This window comes from Acanthochromis polyacanthus, chromosome 8, assembly GCF_021347895.1.
Source record: "Acanthochromis polyacanthus isolate Apoly-LR-REF ecotype Palm Island chromosome 8, KAUST_Apoly_ChrSc, whole genome shotgun sequence".
NCBI classification, from domain to species: domain Eukaryota; kingdom Metazoa; phylum Chordata; class Actinopteri; family Pomacentridae; genus Acanthochromis; species Acanthochromis polyacanthus.
In genome coordinates, this window is record NC_067120.1 from 38,312,524 (window position 1) to 38,327,023 (window position 14,500).

At 33.4% G+C, this 14,500-nt stretch overlaps 1 protein-coding gene across 7 annotated transcripts in view; it reads right to left on the reverse strand.

Annotated features, from left to right (window-relative positions):
• The window catches only part of wwp2 (WW domain containing E3 ubiquitin protein ligase 2), a 96,531-nt gene that overhangs the window by 79,916 nt on the left and 2,115 nt on the right, over positions 1 to 14,500 (reverse strand). For all 7 annotated transcript variants that reach the window (XM_051951801.1, XM_051951800.1, XM_051951799.1 and 4 more), the window contains exons 2-5: positions 12,182 to 12,263; positions 2,154 to 2,310; positions 1,793 to 1,914; positions 158 to 295 (exon numbers count right to left, since the gene is read on the reverse strand). In XM_051951801.1, coding sequence (XP_051807761.1) covers positions 158 to 295; positions 1,793 to 1,914; positions 2,154 to 2,310; positions 12,182 to 12,251 — 487 coding nt within the window. In that variant the 5' untranslated portion in view covers positions 12,252 to 12,263. The remainder of the gene's footprint in view (positions 1 to 157; positions 296 to 1,792; positions 1,915 to 2,153; positions 2,311 to 12,181; positions 12,264 to 14,500) is intronic.

A 14,500-nucleotide genomic window follows, 5' to 3' on the forward strand; every position in this document is an offset into this window, starting at 1 on the left:
TTTAATCTTAATCTTTCACTCCATCTTGGGGTTTTTCTTTGCTCCTCCGGGCCTCAGTGGATCCATAAACCATGAGAAGGAGCAGCGGCGGCGTGATGTTCTCGTGTTTTTACCTCCACCTCTGAGAGCGTTAGTGTGTGCTGAAGGCGGGACTCACTGTCGGCCGCCGCGCTGCCATTGGGCAGCGAGCCCAGATCAACAACCATGCCGTCCAGACAGACGTTGAGTTCTCCTCCCGCCACAACTGAGCCTTTGTTCTCCGTCTGCAGCACCAGACTGAGCTGGACGTTCTCCACTAGAGGGAAGAAGAACCGCAGAACCGGGAGAACCGGAGGGAGAGGAGAGAGAGGAAATCATCTGTTAGTGATCTTAGACAGGAAAACAGAGAGAAGCCACACAGTTTATTATTATATATATATAGATATCAGAAAAAGAGTCTGAGAGGTACTTAAATAATAATGGGATATATTCTGATGCTTTATTATAAAATCTGAATATCTAATTATATTTTATTTACAGTTTTAATAGCATTTTCTTAGATTTGCTCTATATTATTATTATTATTAACGGCATTATCAATATTATAATTAATAATAATAACTATATTATTAGCATTATTGTTGCTATTATTGTCATTATAAATAACAATAATAAGAGCATAATACTTATAAATAATAATAATAATAACAATAATAAATGAGCAATATTAATAACAATATTTATGATAACATTACTATAACAAATATTATTAATCATAATATTTATTATAATAAATATTATTATCAATAATAACATTAATATTATTAATATTGTTATTAATAATAAGAATAACATTAATAATACCATTATTTTCAGCCTGGTATTCATGGTTTTGTCTCCCATTTAATGTTAGATAACACATGTCCAAATGTTCATTTCACATATTAAATATATGCCAACATATGTTTATAAATATATTTTTGTATTGAATTTTATATTGTTAAGTTATTTTTACACATTATACACAATTAACGTCTTTATTTTTGGCCAAAAAAATACAAATTGACGGAAAACTGTACTGTTCAAAATCTGCAAGAATTCTGTCAGATAATTATGTATTTAGCATATTTTAATGTGGCAAAGCTGTGTAATTTCAGCACAAGTTAGTCTTTGTAACAACACAGTATTATATTTTATATTTTTGATGTGAACATTATTTACAGTTTGCCCTTTTCCCCCCAGATATTGTTTTTGTTCTTGTCAGTTCTTTTTCCAGCTGAAAAACTGAAAAATGAACCACACTACCTTTTTTTCCCTCTGTGTACTGTTTGTGTCATTTTTCCACTTTATAGTGACATTTTCACATCTTTTTTGGTCATTTTCGCATCTTTTCGTGATATTTTTCAATCTTGTAGTGAAATTTTTGCATATTGTAATGAAATCTTTGCATCTTGTTGTCATTTTTCCATCTTTTTGTGGCACTTTATAGTGACATTTTCACATCTTTTTGTGATTTTCGCATCTTTTGGTGCAATTTTTTAATCTTATAATGTAATTTTTGCACTTTTTATTGACATTTTTGTACCTTTTAGTGACATTTTTGCATCTTTTTATGTCATTATTACATCTTTAAGTGTCATTTTTTAATTTTTGTGGGATTTTTCCACTTTATAGTGACATTTTCACATCTTCTTTGTCATTTTTGCATCTTTTAGTGACATTTTTCAATCTTTTTGTGTCATTTTTTTAATCTTTTAGCGTCATTTTAGTTATATCTCGTCTTCTTATGCTATTTTTCGGTGTGTTTCCTTACTCTTCCCATCGTGGGTCCTCAGCGTGTCGAGCAGGTCGATGGTGGCGCTGCCCAGGAGCTCCTTCCTCAGAGTGTGGCAGCTCCACAGCTTCAGATCCAGGCGGCTCTGAGGCGTCACATTACTGACAAACACAAAGAAAACACACAAACACAGCGGCGGCATTAAAAATACACGACGGGCTGCATATCTAAAAAACACACCAGAGAGCCGCTGAGACGAGCTGGTTTATTCTCCTTACCTGCTGAAAACAGCTTAAAATCAGCTTTTTAATGTTCTATAAAGCAGATTTTTGCGATATTTTCTGTTGTCTTTCTTCATTTAATCAGTAAAAGTCCAGCTTATTTATACTAAAGCTCTTACAGGGTGAGGTCTTCGTTCCACTGCAGCTCCAGGTGTCCGCTGCGTTTGCCCGTTTTTTTGGTTTCGCTGGTCAAACCGTCGGCCGTCACCTCGACGAAGGAGCTCAGCCGAGAGTGGCGGTTCGGCAGCTTCGGAGACTGGGGCTTCGCTGACACCACTGTAAACAAACAAACAAACAAATAAGCAAAAAAGGAGAGAAAATGCTGCGGCTCTGCTGTTAACAATGGGATCCAAATTCATAAAAATGTCCTTAAAAGAACAAAAATGCAATTTACTATCATATGTACAAAGAAATAATCAAATATTCACATCAGAGAAACTAACGAGAACCGGAATATTTTTGGTGTTTTTGCTCCCAAAAATGTTTAAAATCTTGACTAAAAATAGAGTATTTAGATCTATAATCCATTAAAATAATAACTTTATTTGAACAGGACCTTTTGAAAAATGTGCTTTAAAGTAAAATAAATGTTTAAATTAACAAATAAACAAATAAGGAGTGAAAATGCTGTGATTCTGCTGTTGAAAATGGGACAGAAACTTCTAAAAATGTCTTAAACCCCCCCAAAAAATGCAATTTACTATCATGTGTGCAAAGAAATAATCAAATATTCGTGTCAGAGAAGCTGAAACCGGAATACTTTTGGTGTTTTTGCTTCTAAAAATGTGAGAAATCTTGACTAAAAAGATAGAATTCAGATCTACAATTCATAAAAATAATAACTTTATTTGTATAAGACCTTTTGAAATCAAACCTACAAAGTGCTTTACATTAAAATAAATGCTAAATTAAATCAACAAATAAACAAACGAGTGAAAATGCTGTGGTTTTGTCGTTAAAAATGGGGCCGAAACTCACAAAAATGTCTTCAAAACACACAAATATTCAGTTTACTATCATGTGTGCAAAGAAATAATCAAATATTCACATCAGAGAAGCTCAAACTGAAATATATTGGGAGCTTTTGCTTCCAAAAAAAAGGTGAAATCTTGATTATAACATACAAAACATGCATCTATAATCCACAATTACACTAAAAACAATCATTTTATTTGAAGAGGACCTTTTGAAAAAAGTGCTGTACAATAAAATAAATTTTAAAAATCTGTTTTTTTATAAATGATCTCGGTATTATTTTGATCCTCCGCAGCCGGATTCATCTAAAACGATGAATCAGAGCGGCTGTTTTATCTCCAGCTAAAGTCCAAATATTGATTAAACCTCAGACTGTGCTTCAGTTAAAGTTCAGCTCATAATAAACACCGCTATAAAAAGTGTCACAGTGAAAGCAGAAAGCTCTCTGAATTAAATCCACACCTCATGATACGCACTTTAAAGTAAAATTAAAAGATTCTGTAAATATTTTACAAAAAAATCTATTAAAAATGACTAAAATTACACCATTTATCAGAGCCAGAAACTGTAAAAGAGGAAGATTTTCAGCTTTCCAACAGTCCCTGAACTAATCCTGACATACGAGGAAAGTTAATCAAATCTAAGCTTAATATTTTATTAAAATCATTTTATTCAACATTTAAAAATTCACCAAAAATCAACATTCTGCACGAAGCAGAATCATGTAAAACACTAAAAATTCTGACCTCCGTTGCACATCCAGAAAGCCACAGTTTACTCAGCTGTGACCAACAGTCACATGACTAAAAAATAAATAAAATAAATAAAACACACCGGATCAATAAAGTAAACAAACTTAACTCAATCTGCAGATAACAGCTGATTATGTCAGAGCAGGTAAAGGAAAAGTATAATTAACTCTGTGAGCACCAAAAAGTCATCAGAAGGAATGAAAAGCATGTTTAATTACAAATAATTATAATAAATAAACAAACTGACACGCTTTATCAGCCAGAGAGTGTAAAAACTGAAAAGAAAATCACTGGAATTTTCAGCTTTTCCTGAACAGTCAGGAAAAATAACCAATAACAAGTTTAGCTTTACTCTACATGTCTTTTAAAAATTCACCAAAAATAAATCATTTGATCTAATCAGATTCTGTGAAAAATAAAAAATTCTGTGCTTCCGGACACACACGTGAAGTCAAGAATGACTCTGCTGTGAGCAACAGTCAGGTGATGAAAATTCAAAGAGTTTTCAGGTTGAACTGCAGGCAGTGCTTTCACAGAGAGTCTGAGAGGAACATCAAAGCTACTGGATCAATAAAATAAAGTCAGCACGGCTCAGAAACCGTGAACAGAGGAGAGAGTTGTTGGAGATACATTCAGCATGGAGAAACATCTTTATAGAAATGATGAACAGAGTAGAGAGAAAAGTCTGGAAACATGGAAATATTCATATTCAGAATGACTCAAAACTGGTCAAAATTACATAAAATTCTGCAATAAAAAGTGCAAAAATAACTTAAAAACCATCAAACTCATATAAAATGACTAAAAACAATCTAAAATAGCATCAACCTGTGCAGAATTGTTGGAAAAGAGAGAGAAAAAGTGTAGAGAGGCTGGAAGTGTAATTATTCATATTGAAAATGACTCCAAATTGGTCAAAAAGGGCTCATAAAATTTCAAAATGATTACAAAATTCCTAAAAATACCCCAAAATGGCTTATATTTTGTCCAAACTGACTTTAAATTGCACTTAAAATTGACTTAAAAATGATTATTCTCCAAAATGATTGGAAAAAAAATGTCCACAATGACTCGAAAGTCGTGAGAAATCATTTAAACTCAGAGAAATCATTTTTAAAAAGTGTCCAAAATGGCTCAAAGTTTGTCAAAATGACGGAAAACCAAAAACATGTTTAAAATTACTGAGAAAGCTGTTTAAAGTGACTTCCGTATTTGTCCAAAGTAGCTCAAAATGGTCAAAAATTAGTGAAGAAAAATGTCCAAAATTACTTAAAATTATCTGAAAGGCTAAAAAACAGGAAAGAAAATGATTCAAAGTGCATCTAAAATGACAAACTATTCCAAAAATGGTGGCAAAATGGTAAAAAAAAAATTAAAAACAAAGTCCAAAATGACTCAAAATTTGTCACAATGACTGAAAATTATTGAGAAAGTTGCTTAAAGTGACTTCAGAATTTGTCCAAAGCAGCTCAGAATTGTCCAAAAATGATTGAACAAAATGTACAAAAGGGCTCAAAATTAGTCCAGACGTTTCTCAAAATGGTACAAAATTAGTGAAAAAAATGTCCAAAATGAAACTTTTCTGAAAGGCTAAACAAAATAGCAAAGAAAATGATTCAAAAGTCTGGAAACATGGAAACAGTTAAATATCTGTCGCAGGATTTTATATTACAGTGAAAAATGAGAGAAAATTTGAAGTAAAAACAGCCAGAAACTGCTTTAAGCTCAGTTGGTTTTCTGTATTTTTCAGTTTCCAGCTGCTGTGACTGCAGGCTGAATGGATTCTGGGAAAACAGACAAACACAAACATCGCCCTCTAGTGGCAGGAAGACAAACGTCGTTTATTTTCATTAGAAGTCGGTCCAGGAAAATAATGACGATCAAAATGAAGCATCTTAAATCTTTAAAAAATTAATCTCTGCCCAGAAACCAGAGTTCAGACACTGGAGGAAGTGTTCACGCTTCTGGAAGCTTCCAGGACTTTTCCAGGACTTTCTACACCTCCATCATTCACAGCTTTGTAAAAAAAACATTTTAAAAAGATGGACTGTTTATTTAAGCAGAGCTCCAACTGGACTGAAGTGATCTGCTGAAGTAAACTGACCTTTGGGAAATTTACCAAGCTTTAGCGCTTTCTTTTTTTTTTTTAAATCAGTCAAAGCTCTACTAGTTGGGCGAAAGCTGCACTGTAAAAACTTATGTTTTTAACGGCTTTTCACACTTTTTTTTTAACAATATCCTGGTATTTTATTTACAGATTTTAAAATAACAACTCAGGAAATCATTGACATTAAATCTAAAAATAATAATAAATAAATCAGGCAAAAAATTGTAAATAACATCCACATCAAACATATATATTTTGACTAATAATTATGACTTTAAAATTATACAATCTTTTAGTGTAAATCTTAAAATCAGCACTAAATGTTATTTTTTCATTACTTGAAGAACACAAATAAATATATATATATATATGAGTGTTTAATGAGCTGAAAGCGATAAATATTTTAACTCGTATTTTACAAAATTTCCCTGTTTTGTTTATAACAAATAACTGGTAAAACCACAGAAAAAAATAAATACATTTATGACTGAACTGCAAAAATTTAAAAAAAAATGACCAAAATGACGTAAACGTGTCTGAAAGATGAAATAAAACTGTAAAGAAAATGACTCCAAATTTATCCAAAATGACACAAACTCCACATCTGTAAACAGAAATATTACTGATTTTTAGAAATAGTTTTTTTTAATTTACAATGTGTGATCATAAAATTTACAGCTTTTCTATAATTAAATCATAAATTTAATTGATATTAATGATTATTTAAAAGGAAAATTATGTATTCTAGGGATTGAAAAATGTTGTAAAATGTTATTTTATATATTTTGTTTTTATTATCTGTTTTGGCAAATTACACATGATTATAAAAAAAACAATTTATAATTTACAGTCAAAAGTTTAAAAAAACAACAGCTCAAAACTGTTAAAAAACTTTAGAATTAGTTAATTAGCTTTTATTTTTACAAGGTGTGACAATGAAATTACAGCTTTACGACACTGAAATGTGTCTTTTTTTAATTTAACTGATATTTCGGGTTATTTAAAAGGAAAATTTAGTATTTGTGATTTTAAAAAAAAGTTTAAATTGTTATTTTGACCTGTTTTGTTGAATTACAGATGATTAAAAAAACATAGAATTTTTTTTTTAAAAATGCTCAAAATTGTAAATTTCCACATGAAAAATTTTAGAAAAAGTAATTTATGATTTATAAACAAAGTGCAACCATAAAATTAATCATAAACAATACATTTAACAGATATGTCTTGTTATTTCAAAGGAATATTATGCTTTTTACGCTTTTTTAAATGTTATTTTACATATTTTACCTGTTTTGTTGAATTACAGATGAACAGAACAAAAAAATGTCCACCTTTTTCTTTGTATTCCACTGTTTCTTACGCATTTTTTCTGCCACATTTTCTACCAGACTTCCTGAATCGTTTTTTTTGTTGTTGTTTTTTTACAGTGCAGACGTTAAATTCCCGCTGACAGTTTTGTCGCCGCATGTGTCGGTCGCTTTGTTCTCCATGAATCACTGCAGGATGAGGAGCAGTCGCTGTTTCTCTGATGAATAAGTGATGAGTGTTCTGTTCTGTTTGCCATCGCAGATCAACCGACCGATGAGCTCCTGAACATCTGGAGCAACAGAACGTGACTCATCGTCTGTTCTGTGGAAACCAGAGGCGGAGCGGCAGAAATAAAGGAATCAAAGAGTAAAAGGGGGTTTGCCACGGTTTGAGGAGGAGGACAAAAGATAGACGGTAACTGAGAAGGTGAGTCAGAGCAGAAACCATCAGCAGAGAATAAGAAGAAGATCAGGAAGACGATAAAAGAGCAGAAACTAAAGGAAAACATGTCATCCTGGATCTACTGTAAATCCAGCTGACTTTTCTGCTTCATGTAGAATTAACTGATGTTAAAGTATAGAGCACAAAATCTTCTTAAATACATACAAAACATCACAAAAACATGCAAAAGAACATGAAAAAATTATAAACTACCACAAAAAGATATGAAAAGACAACAAGGATGCAAACATCATCACAAAAAGACACAAATTCACCACAAGAAGATGTAAAATTACCACAAAAAGACCCAAAATCACAATAAAATCATGCAAAATTACCAAGAAAAGATGCAAAATCACAACTAAAAGACATGAAGTCACCGCAAAGACATAAAATCACCACAAACAGACAAAAAAACCCACAAAAAGATGCAAAATTATCTTGAAAACACAAATAAACATGCAAAAGAGAATTGAAAATAACAAGAAAAAAGATAATGACCGCAAAAGATATTAAAAAAAGAACAACAAAGATGCAAACATCATCACAAAAAGACACAAACTCACCACAAGAATATGTGAAATTACCACAAAAAAGACCCAAAATCATCATAAAAAGACAAAAAAATCACCACAAAAAGATGCAAAATTATCTTAAAAACACGCAAAAATGTGCAAAAGAGCATGAAAAGATGCAAAATTACCACAAGAAAATAGAAAATAACCACAAAAAGATTTTAAAAAGACAACAAAGATGCAAATATCATCACAAAAAGACAAATTCACCACACGAAAATGTGAAATTACCACAAAAACTACCTAAAATGACCATGAAAAGATGCAAAATGACGGCAAAAACGAATGAAAAAACAACAAAAACATGCAAAAATCATCACAAAAAGACACAAACTCATGACAAGATCATGTGAAATTACCATAAAAGATGCTAAATGATGACAAAAAGATATGAAAGGGCAGCAAAGGTGCAAACATCATCACAAAAAGATGCAAAACTGCAACAATAAAATGCAAAATTACCACAAAAAGATATGAAAAGGCAACAAATATGCAAACATCATCATAAAGAGATGCAAAATTACAACAATAAAATGAGAGATTATCACAAAAAGACCCAAAATCACCACAAAATGAAGCAAAATCACCATTAAAAAGATGCAAAATTACCACAATAAATGGAAAACTATCGCATAAAGATACAAAATGACAACAAAAACATATGAGAAGACAACAAACATGCAAAAATGATCACAAAATGACCAAAAGAGAAAGCGAAATTACCACAAAAAGACGCAAAATGTCCAAAAAGTGAAAACTGCCACAAAAAAGACTTGCAACCACCAGAAAAACAAATGAAACCGCCACAAAGACTCAACAATTAGCAAAAAAGTAAGGAATCCCCACAATAAAAATGTGAAACTACCACAAAAGAAGGACAAAAACAGCCATCTAAAGATGAAAATTCACCACAAAAAGATGTAAAATCACCACAAAAGCACGCCAAATCACCACAAGACACAAAATCACGACTAAAAGACACAAAATCACCACTAACAGATGTAAAATGACCACAAAAAGACAAAGAATAACCACAAGAAAATATGAAATTGCCACAAAAAAAGGGCAAAAATGACCACAAATAGAAGCAGAATCATCACAAGAAGACAAGTTCTCCGTAATGCAGCATCAGCGTGAATCAACCAACCCTGACTTCTTGTTTAATATTTAAATGCTGTTTCCTCTGAAGCTGTTCTTTGCAAGGCTGTCGGTGATTTCACTTCAGTTTTCTGTGTAATTATTCAGTCTGACGCCTCTGAGCTCCTCACAGCTGCAGATTTAAAGCAGCTGCTGGACTTAAGATGGATTTATAAAAACATAAATCCCATTCAGGACGACAGGAGGGATGCATTTAGACAACTGGAAATCATTTGTTCTGTAGCAGTTTCACTATTTCATACTGTATTTAAATAAGGAAAAATATAATTATTTTACAGATACCTGCAAGCAAGAAAAAAACATGTAAACGTTTAATTTAACCCTTGATCCCAACAACCAGATTAAAAAGGCATGCTACCTTTAAAGAAAAATCACCAAAATGACGCTATTTATCACAGCAAAAACACTGAAAAACCGGGGAAAAAATCTGCATTTTCAATATTCCGACAGTCTTTGAATGAATCGTATGTGAATCAATGAGGAAAATGAACCAAACCAGAGCTAAAAATCTCCTTCTACATGTCTCATTTAAAAATGTGACCAAAAAAAAGCATTTAGTGTGACAAGAGTCTGTAAAAAAAAAAAAAAAAATAAATTCTGCATTTTCTGACACGACTAAGAAGTCAAGACTGTCAAAAATAAAGTCAGCATGGCTCGGAAGCAGTGAACAGAGGAGCAAGTTGTTGGAGATACATTCAGCATGGAAAACATCTTTCTATGGAGGATGAGCAGAGTGAAATGTGGCTTAAAACTCGTCCAAAATGACTTAAATTCACCTTAATTATTCAAATCTTGTTTAAAATGAAAGATTTAAAGGCATTTTCAGATACTTTCAAGTAAATTTGGAGCATTTTGGACTGTTTTTGAACAATTTTCTGACTCATTTTGAATGCTTTTTGTTACTTTGGACCAATTTTGAGTCATTTTGGACCAGTTTCAAATAGTTTCAGACTGAAAATCAAAGCTACTGGATTAATAAATAAATACAGCATGGCTCAGAAACGGTGAACAGAGGAGCAAGCTGTTGGAGATCCATTCAGCATGGAGAAACATCTTTCTACAGATGATGAGTAGAGTAGAGAGGAAAAGTCTAGAGGGCTGGAAACATGGAAACAGTTAAACCTGTATGATATGTGGAGCTTCCATTTTCTGCTCAGAGGACATTTCTTCATTCTCTCTCCTTCTAGTCAAAGTTGTTCTGTTTCCACAGACGTTCATAACTTAACAAACAAACTGTTCTTGTCTGTAATGAATTCGTCTTTCAAACATTCTCAGTGTAGGCTGGAGCAACTATGTGAACTCTGACTTGTACAAACCTAACAGGAGCGAATAGAAGAAGCATCTGCTGGCTGGAAGCACCATAACCCTCAAAGAAACAGATCTCAGAGGACTGACAATAACCGTCACTGATTTCCATAAAGTTAGAAAGAGTTACAAAGTCATCTCAAAGATATTCATCAGCCTACAGTGTGACAAACTTGTTCTTACTAGGAGTGAGCTTCCAGCTAAAATGACTCCAGAAGCACAAACAGAACAATCAAGGAAGTTAATCACCAAAAACAACATCACTGACCTCCTGATGTTTCCTGAAGACTTTCCACACATCAATAGAATCTGATGTGTGGAAAGTTTGACCAGACAAGTTTACAGTTTTTAGATGTTTAGACTAAATGTTGATGTGGACTCATTGGTAGGAAACAGAAACTGGTGTCCATAGAGGTCTAGATGTTGGTGTTCATAGAGGTCTAGATGTTGGTGTTCATAGAGGTCTAGATGTTGGTGTTCATAGAGGTCTAGATGTTGGTGTTCATAGAGGTCTAGATGTTGGTGTTCATAGAGGTCTAGATGTTGGTGTTCATAGAGGTCTAGGTGTTGGCGTTCATAGAGGTCTAGATGTTGGCGTTCATAGAGGTCTAGATGTTGGTGTTCATAGAGGTCTAGGTGTTGGTGTTCATAGAGGGATGTTCATAGAGGTCTAGATGTTGGTGTTCATAGAGGTCTAGATGTTGGTGTTCATAGAGGTCTAGGTGTTGGTGTTCATAGAGGGATGTTCATAGAGGTCTAGATGTTGGTGTTCATAGAGGTCTAGATGTTGGTGTTCATAGAGGTCTAGATGTTGGTGTTCATAGAGGTCTAGATGTTGGTGTTCATAGAGGTCTAGGTGTTGGTGTTCATAGAGGGATGTTCATAGAGGTCTAGATGTTGGTGTCCATAGAGGTCTAGATGTTGGTGTTCGTGTTCATAGAGGTCTAGATGTTCATAGAGGTCTAGATGTTGGTGTTCATAGAGGTCTTCATGTTGGTGTTCATAGAGGTCTAGATGTTGGTGTTCATAGAGGTCTAGATGTTGGTGTTCATAGAGGTCTAGATGTTGGTGTCCATTGAGGTCTAGATGTTGGTGTTCGTAGAGGTCCAGATGTTCATAGAGGTCTAGATGTTCATCGAGGTCTAGATGTTGGTGTTCAAAGAGGTCCAGATGTTCATAGAGGTCTAGATGTTCATCGAGGTCTAGATGTTGGTGTTCGTGTTCATAGAGGTCTAGATGTTCATAGAGGTCTAGATGTTCATAGAGGTCTAGATGTTGGTGTTCATAGAGGTCTAGATGTTCATAGAGGTCTAGATGTTCATAGAGGTCTAGATGTTCATAGAGGTCTAGATGTTGGTGTTCATAGAGGTCTAGATGTTCATAGAGGTCTAGATGTTGGTGTTCACAGACGTTTGGTGAATTAATGAATGCAACTAACACAGAAACCAGGTGATTTATTGGAGCTACAACGTCTCCTGTTAGTCTTTAATTCGACTGTTTGCTCGATAATATCTAAAAATCTCTACCTTTCAGGGTGAGCTGGGACTTCTCGGTGGTCTGGACGCTGCCAGGTCGACTCACACTGGCTGCCGCCATGACATCACAGCTCTGCAACACAAACACAGACACACAACGTTACAACACAATGTTACAACACAACCACAGACGTAATATATCTGTACGTAAACGGTCAAAGGCAATAGTTACGTTCCATCAAGTGGTGGAAGAGTGTTTCTTTCTGCAGCAAATCTTCTTTTTAGCATTTCTCTCCTGATCTTTGTTAATCTTTCTGTGTCCACGTGGATCCTGCATGTCAACAAACTTCACGTCTTTAAAGAAAGTTTAAAAATTACCCTTGAAATTGCAGTAAATTACGATTCAACACACTTCTCTTGTAGATTAGTCGTGGAAAATGAGACCTGCATGAGTTTTCTTCTTGCATCAAGCAGCAGAACAAGTTCTAGCATGAAGAGTTTGAGTGAATCTGAGGTAATTCTCCTGCAGTCATAGAAATATTGTCACTGCATGAACCTCCTGTGAAAAGGAATTTAAACTTCCCAAAAGCAGCCACAGAAACAGAGGAAGTTTGATCATGTTAAAAGTGAGTTTTCAGCAGAACCTGTTTAATTTATTCAGAAAACTGCTCCTGTGAGAACTAAACTGTTGCTGGGATTAAACTATTGATCAGAGCTGCACAGAATCTGGTTTTTATTATGTAAAAATCCTGATTAATGATGTAAAAATGAAGCAAAAACACATCAGAATAAATATAAATACTAAAAATGGTCTAATTTTTCTTGTCTGAACTAACAGAGGAGCCTGATAGAAGTTTATTTACTCTGATTTAAGGCTTCTTGAATACACAAACTTTTTTTTTTTTAACTTTCTCTAAAAGACAGAGTTTGTTGATGTTCAGACTCCACATGTGAGCGTAGTACAGGCCAGTTTGAGTCCTCTTCAACAATTTGTGAGTCATTTTGGACAGAATTCCAGTCATTCGGGGCAATTTTCAATCATTTTGGCAGTTTTCAATTCATTTTAGACACATTTTAAAGACATTTTGGACAAACTTTGGTCATTTTGGTCAATTTTGAGTCCTTTAGGAAAGTTTTAAGTCATTTTGGGCAAGTTTCAAAGCATTTTAAACTGCTTTTTAAGTTAATCTATGACATGTTTTAAGTTACTGAAGGCGATTTTGAGTCCTCTAACAATTTTTGAGTTATTTTTGACAGGATTCCAGTAATTCTGGGCAATTTTTAATGATTTATGGCAGTTTTTCATTCATTTTAGACGCATTTTAAGACATTTTGGACAAGCTTTGAGTCATTTGGAATGAGCAAGAAACAGGAGAGAACACTGAAAAGGGAAGATTTAGTTGCAGAAATAAACTTAAAATCAGATGTTTGAACATTTAAATCAGCAGGACAAAGCTCTGCGTGAGTGTAGAAACAGATCTGAATGAAAAAAGACAGATGAGGATGTCTTTATCAGTGGTTCATGATAAGAAAACTACTTTTTTTAAGCTTTACAAAATTACTTTTCAGTTTTAATACCCTAAAAAGTCACCCCAGTCATTCTAGAATAAATAATTCTTTCCAAATAGAGTTTATTGAGTTATTTGCTGAAAATTTCTGCATTTTTTTCTTATATATATGTCAAAAAACAATGTCAAGATATCAGTTTATTCCCTTTCCATAAGCAAAAGTTGTGCATCAAAAAATTCAGCACAATCTAATTAAAATTAATCTAAAAGAGATTTACAATCTACAAGAGAAGTTTGTCTGATAGATCATAATTTAATCTCATTTTAAATTTTGTTGAGAGTTTGTTGACCTGCAGGATCCACACGTGAAATAAGCAAGAACATGAAAGCAACACTGAAAAAGGAATACTTAGCTGCAAAAAGAACCTTAAATCACTTGTTTGACCACGTAAATCAGCAACACAAAGTTCTATGTGACGAGTACAAAGATCTGAAAGCAATCCAAAGCAAAAAAAACAACAAAAAACATTTTAGATGTGAGGGTTAAACCATGGATTTCAAAGTCAGCTTTGCAAAATTAATTATCCACAATACAAACATTTTCACCTACAAAATTAACCCTAACCCTAAAAGGATAAATAAATCTTTCCAAACAGACATGTCCGAGCCATCTGGTTTAAATTCCTGCATTTTATCCCAAGAATGAGCACAGAAAAACTAAATATCCCAGCTTCAGTTTCATCAACATCATGCAAATATTCCATCACAGGTAAAATTTGTTCATTTAAAATGTCAGAAAACTGTACATTTACCAACATTTCCTTGGAAAATGTTAAATTATTAAAGATATTTTTGTCTTATT